This window comes from Geotrypetes seraphini, chromosome 10, assembly GCF_902459505.1.
Source record: "Geotrypetes seraphini chromosome 10, aGeoSer1.1, whole genome shotgun sequence".
NCBI lineage: Eukaryota > Metazoa > Chordata > Amphibia > Gymnophiona > Dermophiidae > Geotrypetes > Geotrypetes seraphini.
This window is the reverse complement of record NC_047093.1, coordinates 129,371,672-129,396,132: the sequence shown is the minus strand read 5'-3', so window position 1 is coordinate 129,396,132 and position 24,461 is coordinate 129,371,672. Positions and strand designations below refer to the sequence as shown.

Here is a 24,461-nt window from a genome sequence, read left to right as displayed (position 1 = left end):
GACGTTTGGGATCCTTATATTCAGAATCGTTCACCAAAAATACAAAGTTTGGTTATCAATGATTTATTATGAAAATTAGGGTTAATAATTACATTCCAGTTATTTATTTTAATTCTTTATTTTTGTCAACTTTCATCCAGGGTGAGGGATTTCATTTAGGGGAAGATAGTGGGTAGGGGATGGAATTAAGGGGGGTGTAGATAAGCCTGAATTAATTCATATGGAAATTAAATTTGAAAGAATGATTTAAATTTGTATGAAATATTATTGTGATTCTTATTGTATTGAATGTATTTTTGTATTATCGTATTGTACTGATTATTTGATTCTTTCAATAAAAATTGTTATACAAAAAAAAAAAAAAAAAAATCCGATCTCTCCGATACATTCCTACAGGGCCTCGGAAAACTATTTGGATAAACTGGGAGAACTGCTAAGAACATAAGCATCACCTCTCGTGGCGGCCCCCCCAGGTCAGTTACCTGCAAGTGATCCTCTACTGAAGACATTTTGTCCTGTATAGTACCTCCTCTATCTATATCCCTCAATCCCCTTTTCCTTCAGGAACCTGTCCAACCCCTTCTTGAAACCCGAAATCGTACTCTGCTCCACCACCTCCTCTGGAAGTGCATTCCAGGCATCCACCACCCCCAAATAATAATGCTACATAAATAGGAGAACCCTTTTACCCCTCCCCCAAGTTCCATTATAAGTTATCCTCCTTCCTTTTCCCTTGCTGCTGTGCCCTAAGTTTCATCCATATACAGGAGGGCAACTGGTTGCCGCTGGTCTTACAAAGATCTGTCATGTCTAATCTGGCTTGCCTCTAGTAAACCCCTCCTTTTATGAAGCCACGTTAGGGGTTAAAAAAAAAAAATCACAGACCATTGCGGTAAAAGTTCTGACACTCATAGAATTCCTATGAGCGTTAGAGCTTTTACTGACGCGGTCTGCAATAATAATAATAATAACTTTATTCTTCTATACCGCCACAATCTTGCAACTTCTAGGCGGTTTACAATCAAGAGTGCTGGACATTCAGCGAAATACAATAAGTAGATATTCAGAGGAAATACAGAGATCAGAGACCTCAGGAGGCAATAGTATAGAAATACAATTTGCTGAGCGAAAATGTAATATGTACATTGTAGTAGGTAATGTCCGACAGCACCTGTTGGGGATAAATAGCAACGTAGAGCTACGATAAGATGAAGATAACAGTGCTGTAAGTTCAGGTGGACTAGGGAGGAGGGGGTGAGAGGGAGAGCGGGTCAATTGTTTAGGTATTTCTGGAACAGGTATGTTTTTAGGCGTTTCCTGAATTCCCCGTATGTAGTGGGCGAAAGCAGTTAGTCTAGGTCTTTGCCCCATAGGACTGCTTGGTGAGAGAGAAGGTGTTCGTGGTGTTTTTTCATTTTGCAGCCTCTAACTGGAGGGGAAATTAGTTTTGGGTGTGTGTTTCTCTTGAGTTTGTTACTAGAAAATGCGAAAAGGTCCGTTATGTACTTGGAGGTCAGGCCGTATAGTACTTTGAAGCAGAGGCAAGCAAATTTAAACCTTACTCGGGCTTCCGTTGGTAGCCAGTGCAGCTGCCGATAGTAGGGTGTCACGTGGTTGAATTTCTTCAGCCCGAAGATAAGTCTGACCGCAGCATTTTGCATTATTTGGAGACGTCTCGTATTCTTTTGTGAGATTGCTAGATAGGCGATGCAATAAACCCTAACGCGGCTTCATAAAAAGGGGGGGGGGGAAGTTTGGTATCAGAAGCTCACTTCTGTGGCTAGTTCAACCCCTCCCAGAACTAGAACTCCTTTTACCCAGGGGTCACTCATCACCTGCTCCACCTTCAGTCTGCTGCCGCCTCCTTCCCGAACAGTGCTTCGGTCGCCATCTCTGCTGTAAGGCCTCTCTCTGTGCGGAGAAGTCACGGCTCAACTCTTAGGCCTCCCGCTGCATGATTTGAGGGTGGGGAAGGGGGTGTGCACTGCTCTGCTTGCTGCCTCCCTTCTCACGGGGCTGTCTCCACGGTTGGGACAGTGTCTGGAAGGGTTGCTACCCCACTCGTAAATCACTTCTCCTCAAGCTGTCTGCTCCCAGTTGCCTCTCAGCAGGTCTTAAGAGTCATACTGTTATCTCTGCTAAAACAAACCATGCTCACCAGTTCTGGTTTGGAATGGATTCCGCCCTCTTGACGATTGGGTGCACAAGGGGGCACTCGGAGAAATTAAAAGGGGGCAGGTTTAGAACAAACGCTAGGAAGTTCTTTTTCACCCAGAGGGTGGTGGACACATGGTACGCGCTTCCGGAGGCCGTGATAGGCCAGAGCACGTTACAGGGCTTCAAAGAAGGTTTGGATAGGTTCCTAGAGGATAAGGGGATTGAGGGGTACAGATAGGAGTTGAGGTAGGTTATAGGAATAGTCAGGGACCATTGTACAGGTGATGGGCCTGGAGGGCCGCCGCGGGAGCGGACCGCTGGGCGGGATGGACCTCTGGTCTGACCCAGCGGAGGCAAATTCTTATGTTCTTATGGGTGGCAGTTCAGTTTTCCCCATTTTGGCGAGACTCTTTCCCTCTCCGACAAAACATGAAGCCGCTTTCCACTATCCTTGCACCAGGATGCTAGGGTGCACTGCTGTTCTTTTGTGGTTTGGGGGGTGGGGGGGGTAAAGGTGAAGCTCCATTGATATATGTTTATTAAAAACTTTATATTCCGCATAACGGCCTAAAAGGATCCAAGCGGTTTACAATGTATAATTCTCATTCACCAAGAAAAGAATTCCATTTAAAAATAGAAAAGGAAAGATTAAGAACAAAAGTTGTTTTTTTTTCTCATAAAATATTATAACAAACAACATCTCAAGGAACCATAATTAGTACATACAACTAAAAATTTTCCATTGCAAAATTAATCGTTACATAAACACAGATCACAGTCCCAAGCTCTATTCTAAGTTGCGAAAGCCAATTGAAAGAAATGTGCTTTTTAAATGTCTTTTTTAAAATTTATATAGGAGTCGTCTTTTCTTAAGTCTGTGGGCAAGATATTCCAACCGCGGAACTAAATAAAAGAACGCACAATCTCTCAGTGAATGATGATATTATTCCTCTATGTAAATAGAGTGTGATTTTTACCTCTGAAAGTCAACAATTTGCATGTCTTGGCTCCATGCAGGTCCCCTTAGCCCAGTGGTCTCAAACTTGCAGCCCGCCAGGTCCTATTTTGAGGCCCTGGGTATGTTTATCATAATCACAAAAGTCAAAACAGTTTCTCGATCATATGTCTCTTTAGCTATAAATGACAATATTATTATTAAGACTTAGCCAAAAGGAAAGATTTATAAACTAGAAAGAGTTTTACCTCATTTCTTTAATAAGACGTTAACTATTTTTTTTCTGCGGCCCCAAGGACCTACAAAACAAGAATGTGGCCCTGCAAAGGCTTTGAGTTGGAGACCACTGGCTAAACTATAACCATGACATCCTGTTTGTCTTTGGGAAGCAGAGCTGAGATTGTGATGTCATAATGCCTCATTCCACCAATAAGAGCCAGCCTCATCAGTGATGTCACAATGGCTTGATAACAGTTTCTCGATCATATGTCTCTTTAGCTCTAAATGACAATATTATTATTAAGACTTAGCCAAAAGGAAAGATTTATAAACTAGAAAGAGTTTTACCTCATGCAAAATTGTCGTTTCTTTAAGAGGACATTAACTATTTTTTTCTGAGGACGTCCAAATACCTACAAATCCAAAATGTGGCCCTGCAAAGGGTTTGAGTCTGAGACCACTGCAGAGGGAGCATTAGAGTAACTTCTGCTCTCTTGTGCTTGAGGTTTATCCCACCGCCTTGCTTCTTAGACCTGCTCATGGGCCGGGAGAATCTGTCCACAGAGTCCGACAAAAAAAGCTGCTGGCCCCGCAGCTGAGTTTCTGGTGGGCTTGATGGGGCCATGCCATCCACAGAGCAACAGGGCAGGCAAACCAAAAAAGCTCAAGTTGAAGCGGATCTGGTTTGGCACTGTATAGTTTTATTTGTGGATCATTTAACAATTTGCTACGTTACCCACGAGGCTGGACTCGGAGCACTGGTCTTTGACCTGGAGGCTGCCGCGTGAGTGGACTGCTGGACAGGATGGACCACCAGTCTGACCCAGCAGCAGAAACTCTTATGTTCATATGACCTGTTGTAATAATCCTCTAACTCGATAAACATCAAAACTACAAATCTGAACTAAAACAGAAAGCAGCCAGCAGTTAAAACCCTGAACTAGGCCAGGAATGGGCCTACTTTTTGGGCCAAGCGTTGCACTGGGGGTCCAGTCCATTCTGTGGTCTGAGAACCAGGGGTGGGGAGAAGCTAAGCTAAGTTATGACTGTCAAAATAGCCCTCATGCCCGCTGCCCAACATTTGTAAAAAAACTAAAAGTGTAAGCTGCTCATGAAGCCTTTTCTATGAGCCAGTGGATCACCATTGCTGCCTCTCATACAGGGATCTCCTTGAGGGCCGCAATCCAGTGGGGTTTTCAGGATTTCCCCAATGAATATGCATGAGATCTATGTGCATGCACTGCTTTCATTGGGGAAATCCTGAAAACCCAACTGGATTGCGGCCCTCGAGGACTGGAGTTGCCCACCCCTGCTCTAGATCCAACCAATATGAAGAATCTAGATCAGGGGTCCCAAAAGTCCCTCCTCGAGGGATGCAATCCAGTCGGGTTTTCCCTAATGAATATGCATGAGATCTATGTGCATGCACTGCTTTCATTGGGGAAATCCTGAAAACCCAACTGGATTGCGGCCCTCGAGGACTGGAGTTGCCCACCCCTGCTCTAGATCCAACCAATATGAAGAATCTAGATCAGGGGTCCCAAAAGTCCCTCCTCGAGGGATGCAATCCAGTCGGGTTTTCCCTAATGAATATGCATGAGATCTATGTGCATGCACTGCTTTCATTGGGGAAATCCTGAAAACCCAACTGGATTGCGGCCCTCGAGGACTGGAGTTGCCCACCCCTGCTCTAGATCCAACCAATATGAAGAATCTAGATCAGGGGTCCCAAAAGTCCCTCCTCGAGGGATGCAATCCAGTCGGGTTTTCCCTAATGAATATGCATGAGATCTATGTGCATGCACTGCTTTCATTGGGGAAATCCTGAAAACCCAACTGGATTGCGGCCCTCGAGGACTGGAGTTGCCCACCCCTGCTCTAGATCCAACCAATATGAAGAATCTAGATCAGGGGTCCCAAAAGTCCCTCCTAGAGGGATGCAATCCAGTCGGGTTTTCCCTAATGAATATGCATGAGATCTATGTGCACATGCTGCTTTCAATGCATATTCATTGGGGAAATCCTGAAAAGCCGACTGGATTCCGGCCATCAAGGAGAGACTTTGAGATCCCTGGTATACAACCACACTCAAAGCGGTTTACAGCAGGGGTCTCAAAGTCCCTCCTCGAGGGCCGCAATCCAGTCGGGTTTTCAGGATTTCCCCCAATGAATATGCATGAGATGTATGTGCATGCATTGCTTTCATTCATTGGGGAAATCCTGAAAACCCGACTGGATTCCAGCCCTTGAGGACTGGAGTTGCCCACCCCTGCTCTAGATCCAATCAATATGAAGAACCTATATCAAGGGTCCCAAAAGTCCCTCCTCGAGAGCCGCAATCCAGTCGGGTTTTCCCTAATGAATATTCTTGAGATCTATGTGCACGCACTGCTTTCAATGCATATTCATTGGGGAGATCCTGAAAACCCGACTGGAATACGGCTCTTGAGGACTGGAGTTCCCTACCCCTGCCTTAAAGTCTAGACCAGGGGTCTCAAAGTCCCTCCTTGAGAGCCGTATTGCAGTCGGGTTTTCAGGATTTCCCCAATGAATATGCATGAGATCTACGTGCACGCACTGCTTTCAATGCATATTCATTGGGGAAATCCTGAAAACACGACTGGATTGCGGCCCTCGAGGAGGGACTTTGAGATCCCTGGATAGGGACGGATTGAAGTTTCTCCCTGAAATCAGTGTGAGCTAATAAAAAAGCAGCTGACAGAGCAGAAGTGGGGGGATCCGGCGGATCCGCGTTTTACCTATCCCTCCGCTCCACCTTTGCACGGTCCGCTCCGGGCTTTGACAAGCGCCCGCCTCCGCCTTCTCGCTGCCCGGCGCCGGGTCTCCCTCCGCAGCCCTCAAAGGGGGCAAGTCGTGTCTCCGTTCGCTTGGTGGGCGAGAGCCGGATAAGCAGCAGCTTCCAGGCCGCTCTCATGCCCAGCAAGACCAAGTACGACCTGGTGGACGACGGCCACGATCTGCGGCTCCCTTTGCACAATGAGGAAGCCTTTCGCCACGGGATCTGTTTCGAAGCCAAGGTAGGTGAAATCTGCACCAACCTTGAGGGGAGGGGGTTCCTCAGCGCGAGCACTAGATTCGGGGGGTCGGGGGAGGATATCCTCAGCGCCAGGTACGCGGATCTGGGGGTCGGGGGTTCCTCAGCGCGAGATCTGGGGGTCGGGGGTTCCTCAGCGGGAGCACTAGATTCGGGGGGTCGGGGAGGATATCCTCAGCGCCAGGTACGCGGATCTGGGGGTCGGGGGTTCCTCAGCGCGAGATCTGGGGGTCGGGGGTTCCTCAGCGGGAGCACTAGATTCGGGGGAGGATATCCTCGGCGCCAGGTACGCGGGTCTGGGGTCGGTTTCCCCAGCCCGAGCACTAGATAAGCGGGTCGGGGGGTTCCTCAGCGCGAGATGCGCGGGTCTGGAGGTCGGGGGTTCCTCAGCGCGAGCACTAGTTTCGGGAGGGTCGGAGGGAGGGTTTCCTCAACGCCAGGTACGCGGATTTGGGGGTCGGGGGGTTCCCCAGCGCCAGCACTAGATATGTGGTTGGGGGGTCTGGGGGTTCCTCAGCGCGAGATACGCGGATCTGAGGGTCGGGGGTCCCCCAGCGCGAGCACTAGATTCGGGGGGGTTTCCCCAGCGAGTGCGCTAGGTTCACGGGTCGGGGGTTCCTCAGCGCGAGATAGTCGGATCTGAGGGTCGGGGTGAGACGGCCACTGCTACAAATGTTGTCAGCTGTTTACCTGCTCGGCTTTCGGGCGGCCCTGTGGGAGGAGGAGTTGGCCGTCCTCTCGGTTGAGTGCTGTTTGGAAGCACTTGCTCTCCAACAGTTGCCGATTAACCCCAGTTTACCGTACTACACGCGACTTAGATATATTTTTAACCCCGTCCTATCTGGCGGCTGCGGCTCCACCAAGAGCGGACAGGTGGGAATGAAGGCAGCGGCTTGGGTGGGCGCCGCTGAGCGGCCGCTCTTTCGTCACTGAAATGTTGGCGCCCAAGCTTTTCTCCTCCACATAATGTTAAAGGGAGGAGGGAAGAGTTCCAGCCCCCATGTTACATTCAGAAACCATGGCCATGATTTGCTATTAGATTTCCACCCAAAAAAGTCAACCAGAGGGATTTTCTTGAATGCGTTTTCCTCGCTCTTGTATCTGCCTTGAAGATCAAGTTCTGAGTACAATCGAGGTTGGTTTGTTTGTTTTTATGTTCAATATTTTCATTATCTTTACAAAACTAAACAAATAATACAACAACACAGGCGAAGTTTGGAACATGGGTATAAGGAACAAAGATGAGGCAGAATTCAACAGTCGTAACTTCAGACTTTGTACTCGATGCAAAGATATCGCATAATATTATATGGAAAACAAGCACATTCTGTAGTGCAAGGATGGCATTGTTGAGATATATGGGGGAAGGGGTAAAACGCGGACCTGACGGACCTTGCGGATCTAAAACCGCACGTCCTTAAAAATCTGAGGTCCGTGCCACTTGTAGCTTCTGTCTCTGACAGACCTCTATGAGATTTTAGCGCTGACGGATCTGTCTCGGCATAGGGAGGGAAAAGTATTATGATCTGTCAGCGCTAAAATCTCATAGAGGTCTGTCGGAGACAGAAGCTTCAAGTGGCACCGACACGGACCTCGGATTTTTAAGGACGTGCGGTTTTAGAAACGCGAGGTCCGCGTTTTACCCCTTCCCAGATATATGTTATCACAGAAGTATATGATAAAGTATTAAGTAGTAACTGGAACTGTGGAAATAGCTGAGATAAAGGAGAAGCCAATTGTTCACCCTCTCCAAGGTGGAGAGAACGAGAGGGCACTCGCTAAAGTTAGAAGGGAAAAGATTCCGTACAAACGTAAGGAAGTTCTTTGTCACCCGGAGAGTGGTAGAAATCTGGAACGCTCTTCCAGGGGCTGTTAGAGGGGAAAACACCCTCCAGGGATTCAAATGGGGGAAAGCACCCTTCAGGGACTCAAGACAAAGTTAGACAAATTCCTACTAAACCGGAACGGACACAGGTAAGGCTAGACTCAATTAGGGCACTAGTCTTTGACCTAAGGGCCGCCGTGGGAGTAGACTGCTGGCCACGATGGACCACTGGTCTGACCCAGCAGCGGCGATTCTTATGGTCTTATGTACAGTGGGTGATGAGTGGTTCCCAGGTAAAGTATAAATTTGTGGAATCTATGCATCTTTTTAGCTGGGATTCGTTCGTATTGTACTACCATGCAGACAAGATTCCACCATACTGTAAAGGATAATTTTTCAGGGTGTTTCCGTTCATTTAGTATAGATTTGATAGTAGTCATAATTAGGGAGGCCAAGAGAGTGAGATAATTTTTGGATAGGACAGATTTCAAGGCAAATTCACTAAATAGGATTTTGGCTAAGGTTACAAGTTCCTGGACGGGTAGAATTTGAGATATGACGACCAATATTTGGATATTACAGGGCAGTAGAAAAGCATGTGGTCAAGAGTCCCTACATCTAGGTTGCAGGACCAACATCTGTTATGCCCCTGAGAGGACAGTTTAGAGAGTTTAGATGGCGTCCAGAATATAATCTTCTATTTCTGCATCGCTCATACCTATGTAAGCTCAAGGCGAATTAAAGAGGAGGGGTGGGAGAAGAGAAGAGGAGGGTAGGAGGGGGTAGGGAGAGGGGTGTGTAGTAGAAAGTAGCAGGACTGAATAATGACTGAGGACCGAAGAAGTTTAAAAGTGTGGAGTCATATGATATCTTTATCTAAATAGGTCTCTGTTTCTTTACACCATATGTCTTGAGCCCCAGGTGTACCAGTTAGGGATCTTGAATATATTGTCCGATACCATTTAGCAGCTTCACCTCTTTGTTTTTATGCACTGAGGCCTAGGATGGTAGGGTTGATGTCGGAGATGTTATGAGTTTTAAGATATTCCATCACACAATGTTTGAGTTGGAACCAGGGAAAATACTGGGACCCAGGAAGCTGATATTGAGTGGAAATAGTAGTATAAGGTATCCAGGTCTTGTTGTTGAGGAGTTGTTTAAGGGTCCATATATTTGCCCTTTTCCAAAGAGGCCAACTGATGGGACGTCCTTGTATTAATAGACTGGTGGAGTGCCAAATGGGTGTGAGGGTGGTGGATAGCCATGGAGACTTTAGCTTACTATCCGTGTATCGAATTGCCTGTGAAGTATCTTGTAAATGAAGGCGTAGGGTAGATTCAGAGGATTTGCTAACATGGTAAGCTGGGAACCATGACTGCCTAGTTTAAGGTCAACATAGGAAGAACAGAGAGGCCGGAGGATATAATAATAGGCACAAGAAAAAAAAAAATGAAAACTTAGCATTTGGTGGGAAGAGGTGGTTCTACTCGCTCTCTGAACCTGGGGGGGCAAATTTGGGCTTTGCATGAGGGAAAGAATTAGGGCTGGGGTATTGTAAGGGAGGTTTCCGCAGCTCTGCCCTCCAATAGCAAAAGGGAGCAAGTGTCTATTTCTGCTAAAGCATTTCTTTCCTTTTGCTATTGGAGGGCAGAGCTGCGGAAATCCCTTTCACTTGTATTACCATGGCCCAGATCCCCAGCCAGCTCATTACTCTTAACAAGCCAGTCATTCAGCACTATTCCTCCAATCTCCTACTTCTTGGGCTCCCTATGAGCCAGAGCTTTGACATAACTGGAGGAGCTGCCGTACAGCGAAAGATTAGAGAAACTGGGCCTCTTCTCCCTCGAACAGAGGAGATTGAGAGGGGACATGATCGAAACATTCAAGGTACTGAAGGGGATAGACCTAGTAGATAAGGACAGGTTGTTCACCCTCTCCAAGGTAGAGAGAACGAGAGGGCACTCTCTAAAGTTGAAAGGGGATAGATTCCGTACAAACGTAAGGAAGTTCTTCTTCACCCAGAGAGTGGTAGAAAACTGGAATGCTCTTCCGTAGTCTGTCAAAGGGGAAAACACCCTTCAGGGACTCAAGAGAAAGTAGATAAAGACAGGTTGTTCAACCTCTCCAAGGTAGGGAGAACGAGAGGACACTCTCTAAAGTTGAAAAGGGATAGATTCCGTACAAACTTAAGGAAGTTCTTCTTCACCCAGAGAGTGGTAGAAAACTGGAACGCTCTTCCGGAGTCTGTTATAGGGGAAAACACCCTCCAGGGATTCAAGACAAAGTTAGACAAGTTCCTGTTGAACAGGAACGTGCCTGGTGGGGCTAGTCTCAGTTAAGGTGCTGGTCTTAGACCAGAGGGCCGCCGCGTGAGCGGACTGCTGGACATGATGGACCACTGGTCTGACTCCGCAGTGGCTATTCTTATGTTCTTAACTCTCTAATCTAATCTTTGGTTTCTATACCGGGTCATCTCCCAGTGGAGCTCGACTCGGTTCACATATAATTAAGACTAGAATACATAGCAGAAAACCTAGGAGAAGGAAGAACTAATGAAAAACTAAAGTGCAGAAGAAAAATAATTATAATGTAATTTCGTTGAGGCTGTAAGTTAAACCATTTAAAAATTGCGAGCACAACAAAGTTTTCAGGAATTTACGAAATAATTGCAGCTGGCCTAATGGAGTCGGGAAGTTCATTCCAGAATATCTACGAACTTGAAAACAAAAGATCGACTGAGCTTCCCAGCAAATTCAACTCCCTTAAAGAAAGGGAAGGCTAACTTATATCTTTGTGTGGCAAAGTCTAAGGGTATTCCAACATAAGGGGACAAAAGGTTACACATGCGCATTTAAACTGGATCCTAAAGCGAACCGGGAGCCAGTGAAGCTTGATCAACAAAGGGGAAACGTGATCGTACTTTCGTTTCCCCAAAATGAGCTGAGCTGCAGTATTCTGTATTAACTGAAGTCATTTTAGATTGCTCTGCTTCATGCCCAGATAAACTGAGTTACAATAATCTAGCTGAGAAAGCTACCAACGCTGAGAAATGTTCTTTTTGCCACTGTTGTAGCTGAACAAATAATGAATGCTCAATCTATAGCTGTCCACGTGACTTTTGTTAAGTTTGTTTCTGCTCTGGTGTATTATGAACTGTATTGTCTTGTGTATACAGTATGTGTTAATTGTATATTGATTTGGTGGTGTTTATAGTTTTGCTTATGTTTAAACATAAAACATTAAAATACATAATCATTGCTGTATTATGATTGTTGTGGTGTAATTTGCCTTGGCTCAAGGCAGAATATAATATATGGGTAGGTGGTATGTCAAATCTAATTAAACCTTAAGCCACATTATGCGAGAACTCTGGTGCAAGTCTTGTGGTTTCATGTCTCTTGAGACTTGCAGTGATGGCCTTGTACTATGTGACTTAATGAAAACCATGTTGGGGGGTGGAGATTGGGCACTTGCTCTACAAGGAAGGTCCGATGTTCCACAAACAAAATTGAGGATCCGAAAACACAAGTGGAACTCTAGTTTCTGGAGATACAGGAAGTTTGTAGAAAATGTTTATTTGAATTGTTTTTCACAAAATTCCAAATAGTAAAAAACGAAAGCATATCGGGTACGCAAAAGGGCTCGGTCTTGGGTGGTTGATCGTTGGAATGGTCTTCCATGTCAGGTTGTCGAGGCCAGCAACGTGCTCGACTTCAAGAGACGATGGGATAAACACGTGGGTACACTCCGTGGAAATGCTTAGGGGGAGAGTTCTTTGAGTGGGCAGACTTGTTGGGCCGATGGCTCTTTTCTGCCGTCATACTCTATAGGTAACTCTGTAGGTGCAAAGTATGCAAGCTGAGTGAGACCCGGACCCTTCTTGGATAGAAGTACCAGCAATTGGCACTAATTACACACCTGCTCTGTAAAGTGAGGGTCTGACTTCTCTTTGCGCACAACTGCAAAAGGAGTGTTGATGTGGGAGGGGTTTGGGCACTTTATGGAATCCAACAGCCACACTTGGGTGATATTTATGTCGTGGTATAAATGGCCGTAAAGAGCATGGTTTTGTTTGAGTCTTGTGGACTAAAGTAAATTGATCTTGAATGGAAGAGCAGGACACTATTCAGATAAGCATTTTTTTAAACTTCTCTGTTTGGTTTATTAGTACGAGTGCATTGCACGCACCAAAAATTATTTTAAAAATTATTGAATTATAACATCGGAGGTTCTTTCAGGCCAATGATCGAAGCAAGCAGAGGAGCTGGTATATTGTACGGCGCTCTCTCCTATAGAAAAAGGACAGCGTTTGCTTCCTACAGCTTCTGAGGCCTTTTTCCTCCGTGATTGATTGAAGTTGGAATACAAATAAGATTGTTTTTCACTGGAGTTTGAATTTATTATTTGCATTTTGATACTCCAGTCCCTCTGTTACAATATGGTGTAAACGGTTGCATCCAAAGTTTGGCGCCTAACTGCACGCGTTCTGTAACGCACTTGGTGCGTGACTCTGCTATTATAGATTACTAGCTTAAAGGGAACGTCAAAAATCACCACCTCAACTTAGGTGCCCTGCCAGCGCCTAGGTTAATTGTAGAGCGCTTGTAGAATCGGCAAAAAAAACAGCGAGGTAGAAGCGCCTACCAACGCCGGAATCTTGCCTCTTTCCTCTCTGCATGCGATAGAATGATATGCAAGAGCCTCTAATCACATTGGCGAAAGGAATATCGTACAATATACCATGTGAGCTTTGATGCTGGAAAAGTATTTTAGGTGCGCCGTGGTCTGCCAGAAGAATTAACAAATCGTTTCTGGAGGTTCGGGGCAGTTTGAGGGCAGGAAGTAGTTTGACATAGAGAACAGTTATGAGGTCGTCTGTTTCACTGGTATATAAGGGTTATTACAAGTTATGGAAATTGCGTACTGTTAGACCAGGGGTCTCAAAGTCCCTCCTTGAGGGCCTCAATCCAGTTGGGTTTTCAGGATTTCCCCAATGAATATGCATGAGATCTGTGTGCATGCACTGCTTTCAATGCATATTCATTCAGGAAATTCTGAAAACCCGACTGGATTGCGGCCCTCAAGGAGGGACTTTGAGATCCCTGCGTTAGACCCTATTTTGAGTTTTCTGCTTTTAAACTTCTGGTACAATCTCTGTTACTGAGTCTTTTGGATTACTGCAATATTGTATATTTAACAATTCTCAAGAAAGACATGGTCAGATTCGCACCGATTCAGAATACAGCGATTAGAATGATCTATGGTCTTAATTTATAACATTTTATTGAATGAAATAACGTAAAAAAAATTAGATTTCATTTCAAATAAGAACATAAGAAATGCCTCTGCTGGGTCAGACCCGAGGTCCATCGTGCCCAGCAGTCCGCTCACGCGGCGGCCCAACAGGTCCAGGACCTGTGCAGTAATCTTCTATCTATACCCCTCTATCCCCATTTCCAGTAGGAATTTGTCCAATCCTTTCTTGAACCCCAGTACCGTACTCTGCCTTATAACGTCCTCTGGAAGCGCATTCCAGGTGTCCACCACACGTTGGGTAAAGAAGAACTTCCTAGCATTTGTTTTGAATCTGTCCCCTTTCAACTTTTCCGAATGCCCTCTTGTTCTCTTATTTTTCGAAAGTTCAAAGAATCTGTCCCTCTCTACTCTCTCTATGCCCTTCATGATCTTGTAAGTCTCTATCATATCCCCTCTAAGTCTCCTCTTCTCCAGGGAAAAGAGACCCAGCTTCTCCAATCTCTCAGAATATGACAGGTTTTCCATACCTATTATCAGACGTGTTGCTCTCCTTTGAACCCTCTCGACTAACGCCATATCCTTCTTAAGATACAGCGACCAATATTGGACGCAGTACTCCAAATGCGGGCGCACCATCGCCCGATACAACGGCAGGATAACTTCTTTCGTTCTGGCTGTAATACCCTTTTTGATTATACCAAGCATTCTATTCGCTCTCTTAGCGGCCGCTGCACACTGTGCCGACGGCTTCATTGTCATGTCCACCATTACCCCCAAGTCCCTTTCCTGGGTACTCTTATTCAATAACATCCCTCCCATTGTATAGTTGTACCTCGAGTTTCTGCTCCCCACATGTAATACTTTACATTTTTCAATGTTGAACTTCATCTGCCATTCACAATTATAATATTTACATGCATATTTCTATCATTCCTACAAAATATATTTCCATATGACCCAAATCAACCCCCAACTCCCTTCCCCCCTCCTATTCACATTATATTGAAGTAATTAATAAAACTATAATATAAAATGAAATTTATCATTCCTTCAATATACATTTCAGTATGATCTATTTCATCCTACCCCTACACCCCACCCCCCCTTTTGATCTATGGTCTTAAAAAGTATGACCATGTAACTCCATTTTACTGTGAGCTGCATTGGCTTCCAATGGAGGCTCGTGTTTTGATTAAGCCGGGCTGCTTTTGCTATAAAGTTATGTATGGTACTGCTCCGTTTTACATGTCGAATAGATTTTCGTTAGCATCGTATAAATATAGTAGAAGATCCCATGCCCTGTTTACTTTCCCGTCAGTACAGGGCTGTAAAAGCAAGAAATTTCTTGACCATACTTTAGCCTTCCAAGCCGCATCTCCTTCTAGAGAATTTCAGTTGATGTTGCATGTTCTTCTAAACATTTCAGAACCCAATTGAAAACTCATCCTTTCTCAAAATACTTGGTCAAATAATTTTTCTGTCATTATTAAAATGATCTTTTAGTTTAGAATCTTTTGTAAACCGCGTAGAACTTAGGGTTACGCGGTCACGATTTTTAGATTGAATCGGGTTGGGCAGACTAGAGGGACCATTCGGGTCTTTATCTGCCGTCTTCGACTATGTTACTATGCAGAAGATGAAACTGCTTCTTTTATAGAAAGGCGCTGACTTATTTCTCTGGGGCTCCCAGTCCGCCTGGTAATGAGGTTTTTGCTATTCCATACCTGTATTCAATTTTAAAGAGGTGGTAGGCAGAGCAATCTTGTCTCATTTAGCTTTAAATACCCTGCCATTAGGGAAAAACAAGTTCCCAAAATAGCAATAGCCTTCCAGCCACATGTAAACTTTAGGAGACGACTGTTTTATTTTCTTGGTTGCTTTCATACCAATTTAAATTGTAAAGTGTTACTCTGGATGCATTTCCATCCAAACAGCGTTTATATATTTAGCAACATCACTTTGGAATAAGCGATGCAAATCAATCCAGCAAAGTGACTAAAAAAAGTTGCAAATTGCAAGGGGCGTTCAATCATTTATCTATCTCAGTAGGAAAGAGTTTTTCAAAAAAAAATTTTTTTTAATTTTTCAGTATAGGTCCCTGATAGCTCCATATACTTCATCCACTTTTCCTGCAGTGACTGTAACCCCTTTGATAAGAATTATTCTCTTTCACCTTCATACCAGGACGTCGCATATTCCTTGACATCTTCAGCACTTGAAAACCACTGTCCGTTGAGAGATTTCTTCACAACTCGGAACTGGAAATAATCCGAGGGAGCCAGGTCGGGACTGTAGGGCGGATGGTTCAGCTGCTGAAACCCACATTCTCAGATGGCAGCCTTTGATCGTCGTGACATGTGCACTGGTGCGTTGTCGTGACGAAGCAGCACGCCTGCTGTGAGTTGTCCTCGTTTTTTTTCTCCTCGATTGACTCCCGCAAAGCGATCGTTGTGTTGGCACAACTCTCCACAGTTATAATTGTCTTGTGTGGCATGAACTCCAGAAGCAATAGTCCTTCATCATCCCAGAAGACAGTTGCCATGACTTTGCCTGCAGATTTTTCTGTTTTGAACATTTTGGGGGTGGAGAATGACTTGTGCTTCCACTGCATTGACTCCATCTTGGACTCAAGACCTCTGTGATAGACCAAAGTCTCATCTCCAGTCTCTAAATGATGAAAACAATTCACTTAGTCTTCACAGAGCATCTTCAAATTCTCCTGACAGCACTAGAGCCTCGTTGCCTTCTGACATGGCGTCAGCATTCTTCAAACTCATCTTGCACTAAACATGGACCTGCCCAACTTTTCATAAGCTATTTTCCAAACTGTACCTGCTGAGATGCCCATTTCTTCAGCAGAAAGAGGATATGCAAATTAAGTGAAAATAGATATAGATGGATGACCAAATGTATGTGACGGAGCTAAAAAAAATAAGTGATTATCAGTAAACCACCACTGAGAAAGATGTTTGGAGAGTGAATGGAGCTAATTAAACTTGGAAAAACTTGAAAGCTCTGTGTGATCTTATGACGGAACTCGTATGTGATTCTGTCTGCCTCGAAGAATGATTTCTCTAAACAATTGCCAATCAGGGACTTCCCTAGACTCCTCCCTAAGGAAGTCCCTGATTGGCTGAGGTGCCCCGGCCCCTCCAAAGGGAGGAGCCTGAGGCATCTCAGCCAATCAGTGCCTTAGGCCTTTCCCCGTGCATCAGATGATGCGCCGGGGCGGGGGTCTAATGCTGCTATTGGGGTGGCAGCTGGCCGGCGAGCAGGAGGAGAAGGACTTCCTCCTCCTCCTCCTGAAGATTTTCATCGGCACAGGAGGAGGGTCCGGGCACCCCTCCTGCTCCAGAAGATGGGAGCCTGCCTCTAAGGAGCAGGAGGGACCGGGCATCCTTCCTGCTCCCAAACAATTGTAAAGGTATTGGGGTGGGTGGGCTCACACTGCAGGGAAGGCGGCAGAGAGCAGGAGCTTAGGGCAGAAAGCAGGGCTGGAAGATCGGAGCGAGCAGGCAGGAGACACGGGGCAGAGCAGGGCTTCTATGGAGCTGGAGAGTTGAAAAGACGTTTTTGACTGGACTCCAGCAGTCGCTTCTTGGGTTCAGCGGCCAGCCCAGTTGGATCCGAAATTTTGTGTGGTGAATTGGGTTGCTGTCCAATTTGCATGCATTTCACCTCATTTGCATGCACGGATTAGAAGCGGATCGTAGGAGAGGTAAGTGAATCGGGCCAGATGGAAATTTGATAGTAAAGTGGTCGCTTAGTGAACCTAGCCCTATATTTCTACTCATAACTCCTCTCATCTCTGGGTCTCTGCTACTCCTCCCAGTGTGAAGTGGAAGTTCCCGCTAGAGAATGGCACGGTGCCAAAATTCATCACCGTCCCCGTCGATAACCGCGGGAAACCATCTTCATGTCATTCTTTAAGGAGAGAGGGAAGAATCAGAGTATGAATGGCCACAACCACTGACCCGCAAGCTCTGCTTTGAAAAATGCTGGTGTAGAAGGACCGAGGTTGAAACAGACACTACAGAATGACAGTCTCTGGTATCCAGAGCAGATATTGTGATGTCATAATGCCTCATTCCACCAGTGCCTAAGAGCCAATCACATCAGTGATGTCACAATGGCTTCATTATCCTTGGCTCCCATAAGAATCAGGGTATGAATGGCCACAACCACTGACCCGCAAGCTTTGCTTTGAAGAATGCTGGTGTAGAAGGACTGAGGTTGATATAGACACTACAGAATGTCAGTCTCTGGTATCCAGAGCAGATATTGTGATGTCATAATGCCTCATTCCACCAGTGCCTAAGAGCCAATCACATCAGTGATGTCACAATGGCTTCATTATCCTTGGCTCCCATAAGAATCAGAGTATGAATGGCCACAACCACTGACCCGCAAGCTTTGCTTTGAAGAATGCTGGTGTAGAAGGACTGAGGTTGAAATAGACACTAAAAAATGACATGGGATTATTTCCCGCGGTTATCCACGGGGACGGGAACGGTGATGAATTTTGTCACCGTGTCATTCTCTAGTTTCCCGCTCTTTGTATTCTTCCCTTCAATCTGAGTCTCTGCTCTCTCCCCTCCCCCATCTCAATATCTCTCCGTGCACCTCTGTCCCTCAAGTGCCTCCTTTGGTGCTGTCGGATTGTGCCTTCTCTCTTTCCATGGTGTCTCTTCCCTTTCTTCCATGAGCAACCGATATGATAAGAGGATGGAACTCATCTCGTGTGAGGAAAGACTAAAGAGGTTAGGGCTCTTAGCTTGGAAAGGAGTTGGCTGAGGGGGAGATATGATTGACGTCTACAAAATTCAGAGTAGTATAAAATTTGAATTTTTTTAAATTTTTTTTTTTAACTCCATCAAAAATTACACACTCGATGAAGTCACAGGGAAATACTTTCAAAATCAATAAGAGAAAATATTTTTCACTCAAAGAATAGTTAAGCTCTGGAACTCATTGCCAGAGGACGTGGCAACAGCAATTAACATGGCTGGGGTTGAACAAGTTCCTGGAGGAACAGTCCATAGTTTGCTATTGAGACAGACATGAGGGAAGCCATGATGGGTAGCTTGGAATGTTGCTACTGTTTGGGTTTCTGCCAGGTATTTGTGACCTGGGATGACCATTGTGGAAACAGGATGTTGGCCTAGAATAGAGGGAAGAATAGACCTTACAGTAAGTGAAAAGAAGCAGAGCTGAGAGCACCAGACTGGGAAAAGAAAAAAAGACGAGAGGCAGAGAAGCGCCTAGTGAGATGGCACAAAAGAGGAAAAGTGCTGGCAGCGGAAGGGCATCCCACTTCTCGCTTGGAGCTGCATAACTCATCGCCAGGGTACACCTTCATGGCACATACGTTGCTTGTCCTTTTCGTAGGCGATGCTGTTGGTTGGAATGCAGACTTGGTTCCGATTGATGAAGGAACCGCAGTGCCTGCCGTTCGTAGACAAAAAAGAAGGGAATTCTGTATCGGTCGCCTAAAGTCAGGCATTGGGATGATGCGTGCTGAATGTGAATTCTGTAAAGGCAGTTCTGCATGGAGATGTTTTCATGTCTAACATTAGGTGGTCTGTAGAGAACTGGAGGGGGGGGGGGGGAATGTATTGTTTCCACACAGTAACTGTACATCGAGCTATTTTAATTGGGAGAAGTGACCTGCAGTTTTCCCTGGATAAAAGCATGCACAGCTAACATTGTAGCATATGACAGATTATTCCAAACCCTTTGTGGCAAAGCAAAATCGTGTACCTTAAAAGGAAATGTTGCATGCCGGCCTGCCTATAACACACATTTTGTATTTGCAGACCACTCGACGAATAATGCAAGTAGAACTGGATAAACCACTTTAGTCACCTAAACTTTGGCACCTGATGCCAGCGTAAGAGAAAGAGCCAGTGCAGCTGGACATGAGCCAAAGAGAATTGAGGCAGTCTAAAGGGAAGATTAATGAGGATGGGGGGGTGCAGCTGGAACAGGGTGAGAAAGGCACTAAGGTAGAAAACAAGGAGAGGGGAGGGAGTGGTAGAGGGGGGGTTGCAGCTGGTAGGATGAGAGAAATAAGTCAGAGAAGGGGAAACTACGAGAATCAAGTGCAGCCAAAAAGAAACATTTAAAAAAGAACCCCCACCCCCCAAAAACACACCTTTTTTTCCAGTCATCTAAAAATTCTTGGCTGCCCCCTAGGTTCTTACAAATATTTTCCACTGCAAGTAATAGTTTATATGGAGTACATGGAGAATGAGGCTGTCGATTAGAGGGGGGGGAGCCTTGAGCTTTTGAGCAGGAGCTTGGCCTTAAAATCAGAGTCCTGCTGGCCCTATTCAGACTGCTAGAGTATATTATATGCACTCTGCAATTTCTTACATTGTAAGTCACCTTGAACCTGTTTAGCTGTAGTGTGACTTGGAATTACTAGATTAGATTAGACTTACACATCCTGCTTCTGATGGTGAAGCTCTCTGAGGCTGATATGGAAAGTAGAGAATGACACGGTGGCAGTTACCCGCGGCTAGCCGCAGGTAACCCACCAAAACGGTTGGGGGTGGGGGAAGTGCTCACTGTGGGCACCGGGACAAGGCCATCCACCGCCCCGTGGAGCGGTGAATGGCCTTGTCCCTGCAGTTTAGAGAGGGAAGGCGTGTGGTCACCGATCGTGCGCTGCCCCCTCCCTCCCTACCTACGGCCAAATCTATCTCCCTCCCTCCCCCTTAACCTTTGCGGCGCTTTAGTAAAGAAACTTCCGGTTGTGTCGGAGGAGAAGCTTCCGCCCACACACTCGACTGCAGGCAGGTAGTCTCCGCCGGCTTCCGTAAGCTTCTTTACTAACGCGCCGCGAAGGTAAGGGGGAGGGAGATTCTCGGGCCGCTGATGGGCGGTGAGGTGGCGAAAGGGAAGGGTGGATGCTGCGGGGACGGAGCGGTGAAGGGGACGGTGGTCCAGTGACGGGGACATATTTTTTCCCTGTGTCATTCTCTAATAGAAAGGTGTAGTAGGAGGGTTGTTATGCACATGTTAATGGCTAAGCATGAAGAGAGGGGGGTTGAGCATAGGTGTTAACCGGTGGAAGACCTTGCTGCACCTCACATTAAAACAGTGTGTCAAACTTTTTTTTAGCTCTAGCACACTAGCACCAGCAGGAATTCTGAGCGTCGGAGCAGTTACCGCTTCTGCTGGCGCTAAAACCCTCGCTATGAGTTCATATAAGAGGGGGTAAAGGGAGCAAATGTTTTTTGCAGTACAGTGAACCTGCAAATTTGCGGTTCGTGAATCACGGACTCGGTCATTCGCAGTATTTTCTGACTTCCTCTTCCAGTCAGGGAATGACTGAGTCCACAAATCAGCCTTCTGCACCGCCAAACCGCCTGCCAGCCTAAATATGGTTTTATAGCACCCGCCGCCTCCCCTGCAGCCCTCTCCCACCTCCGATCCGCTTCTAAACCGCATTCATGGTTTTTCAAAATTCACGGGTGCTCTTGGAACGGAACCCTAGCGAATTTCAGGGGAGTACTGTACACTAAATGGAGCAAATGAGTTTTTGTGGCACATTATAATTGAAATTATAAAATTGCAGAAGAAAGTACAACAACAGAGCTCGGATGCAAGCTTCTATTTCTTGTATTGCTGTTGGCTGCTTTATCAATAAAAATTATTTTTAAAAAAAATAAAAAAATTGCAAAACCAACAAAAAATTAAATTTGAGAGTTATTATTTATGTAAAGTTCTTTAAGCTATGTATGGGCAAGATAATGACAAGATCAAGACAAAAGATATGGACAAAATTGATGCAAGAAATACTGGGGGAGGGGAAGATTCAAATTACATCGAAGTCAAAATTGAAGGGAGGGAAGAAAACGAATAGGGGAGGGAGTCGCTTCTTAAAAGCAATTCTCTTTGAAGAAGGGTGAAGAAATGTTCTTATCTTTTAGTTTTGATAGGTATCTTGGAATAAGAAGGTTTTGAGTTTGATTTCAATTTGTTGAGGTTTTCCGAACGTAAGTGTAGTGGCATTGCATTCTACATGGAGGGGGCTGTGACCAAGAAGATGGTGTTTCGAGTGTAAAAAAGTTCTTTTTAAGTGAAGGAATGGTCAGTAGGTTATGATCAGTGGATCTTGGGGCCCGAGGAGAAGCATATGGGATGAAATGTTTGTCTAGGAATGATGGGGAGTGTGCGAGTTTAATCTTGAATGCGAGTAGAAGGATTTTGTAGGTTATTCGATACGACACAGGGAGCCAATGGGCCTCGCGGAATAACGGAGTCACGTGATCAAATTTTTTTGCGTTATGGATAAGCTTGATGGCAGTATTTTGAATTAGTTGTAGTTGATGGGTTTCTTTTTGAGTAGTTCCATGGAATAGAGAATTACCATAATCTATGTGAGAAATGATCAGGGAATGAGTTAGGGTTTGAATTAAGGCTGGTTCAAGAATGGAGTTATAGAGCGAATTAGTCGAAGATTGTAGAAGCATTTTGGGGCGATCGTACTGATATGGTCGTGATAGGTGAGGTCTTTTATCTAGGGTGATTCCTAGTAATTTAACTTTGGGTTTGATTTGGATTTGTCTAGAGTCTATGCAAATTGGACCATTTAATGTTTTGTTATTTTTAGCTGGAAATAGTATACCATGAGATTTGTCTATATTAAAAGATAATTGGTTAGATCCGAGCCATAGACTAATTTTGTCAAGTTTAGAATTTATTTCTTCAATGTCATTTATGTTTGAAGAGTTGATGGGGTGCAGAAGTTGAATTTCGTCGGCGTAGGCAAAAGTCAAGTTTCAAGTTTAATATATATTTGATTGATCGCTTTATCGGTTTCAAAGCGATTTACACATGATTAAAATTACAATATTAAAGAAGTTTAAAAAATAATTAAAGACAACCGAGACATAGACAGTTACGAGATGAACTGGAGACATTGGGATAAGTAGGGGGAGAAATTACAATATATTTAAGCAGAGTGGGAAACAAATAAAGGAAAACACATATGGATGGGATAAGAGTAGGGATAAATTGAAAAAATGTTATAGAGAAGAGAATAGATTGGTTCCAAGACTTGTAAAAATATATTAAATGAGATCAAATAGTATTAAATAACAAAGGCGTCGTTAAATAAGAAAGTTTTTAGTTTACTTTTAAATTTTTCTAAGTTGAGTTCTTCACGTAGATAATTGGGGAGAGAATTCCAGGTTTGGGGAGCTGTGACTGAGAAGATATACTGCCGACGCGTATTGATTATTTTTAGCGAGGGAAAGTGATGAATCCTATTGACTGAGCTAAGGTCAAAAGTGGAGCTAGGAAAGATATTAAAGAGGAGAGGAGAGAGAATAGAGCCTTGTGGAAAGCTGTAGGTTTGGGGAAAAAGATGAGTCTTTGGAATGGATTTTGAGGCTATGATCTGAGAAATAGGATGAAAACCAGAGGCATGCGTGACCTGATATTCCACTGTGTATGAGATGATGGAGAAGAAGGTCGTGGTCGATCGTATCAAAGGCTGCTGACAGGCCAAGGGATATGAGCAGCACAGATTTGCAGTGATCGTGGTAGTAATAGATGGTGGTGGCGAGACCAAGGAGAGAGCGTTCTGTGGAATAGTTAGTACAGAAGCTGGTTTGATTAGGATGGAGTGAATTGGTTTTCTCAAAAAAGTCAGAGAGTTGGTTGAACACTATTTTTTCCATGAGTTTGGTGATGAATGGTAAGTTGGCGATGGGTAGGTAGTTATCGCAGATGGTTTCAACTAAGTTCCGGTTTTTAAATTTTGGCAGGATTAGGGCAGATTTCCAGGATTTTGGAACAGTGTTGGTTGAAAGAATTTTGGTTACCATGACCAAAAGAAAGGGACCAAATATCGGAAATAATATTTTTAGCGTGGATGGAGGGATATTCTCGATGGGACTGTTAGTAGTGTTCATAGATTGAATGATTCTTAGAAGATCTTCAAGAGAAGGGAGTTTGAATTTTGAGAAAATGCTGAATGGGAGCTGATTGTCCTGACTGATAGGGTCGGGAGGCCTTATTGATGGTGCGTGTCCGAACGTTTTCTAATGTTTTGGGTTTTTTGGGGTTTTTTTTTCATCAAAACGGCTGGCCAATTGTGTTGCTGATGGTTGGTTGTGGGTTTTTTTTCAGTATGGAGAAAGAGAGTGGACTATAGCGAAAGTGCCGATGAATTATGAGTGTTTGTTATGTATTTGGTGTAATATTCCTTCTTGACTTTTTGTATTGCACCTTTGTAGTGGGTTGCTAGATCTTTGTAATGTCGGAGGGCGGCAGTGGTTCGGGATTGTCGCCATATGTATTCAGAGGAGTGGAGTTGATGCCAAAGTAGTGCTAGGTTTCCTTTGAACCAGGGTTTCTTTTTAGGATGGAAGTATGTGGAATTTTGTTGTGCTGGGGCCAAGGTATCAATGAGAGTGCATGTTGTATTGTTCCAGAGAACAGACTGTTGCTCCATTTTGAGGTTTGCAAAATCATTTGGATCCAGATTTAAGGAGTTTTGAATGGCGGAAGTGGTAATTTTACTGTAGTCTCTAAAATTGTTGGTGCAGAGGGGGGTTGGAGAACAGTCGGTTGGCGAATGGCGATGGAAAGTGATTATTAGGACATGATCTGACCAAGGTAGAGAATGGGTGGCTTGATTTTTGAATATATGGGTGAAATTACATCAAAGAATGATGCTTGTCTGGGTGGTTGTATCCTTACGTGCACAGATGCTCATAACATTGACAGACTTGTGTACACAACGTACATGTCATCTATTCTAGTGTACACTTCTCACTCCCTATTCGCAGTTTCAGCGATCGCTGTTTTGACTATTCGTTATTTTATTTATTTTATTTTTTTCCCGGGGTCCCCTCCCCCCCCCCCCCCAAGAATCACTCGGAGGCAGCCTGCATTGACTAGAACCGGCCCTGGGACTTGGATCGGGGCGAGGAGGAGGAGGCGAGCAAAGATGAGCAGCCGCCCCAGGAGCACAGCTC

General features: G+C 44.9%; 1 protein-coding gene across 4 annotated transcripts in view; it reads left to right on the top strand.

Annotated features, from left to right (window-relative positions):
- The first annotated feature begins 6,151 nt into the window (after nucleotides 1–6,151).
- LOC117368111 (carboxyl-terminal PDZ ligand of neuronal nitric oxide synthase protein-like) overlaps nucleotides 6,152–24,461 on the top strand; it is a 147,802-nt gene continuing 129,492 nt past the window's right edge. Inside the window, exon 1 of one of the 4 annotated variants that reach the window (XM_033961447.1) lies at nucleotides 6,152–6,369. In XM_033961447.1, coding sequence (XP_033817338.1) covers nucleotides 6,265–6,369 — 105 coding nt within the window. In that variant the 5' untranslated portion in view covers nucleotides 6,152–6,264. Of the gene's footprint in view, nucleotides 6,370–7,112; nucleotides 7,522–24,461 lie in introns of those variants that run through there. The other 3 variants (XM_033961444.1, XM_033961443.1, XM_033961445.1) reach the window with 3 other exon arrangements.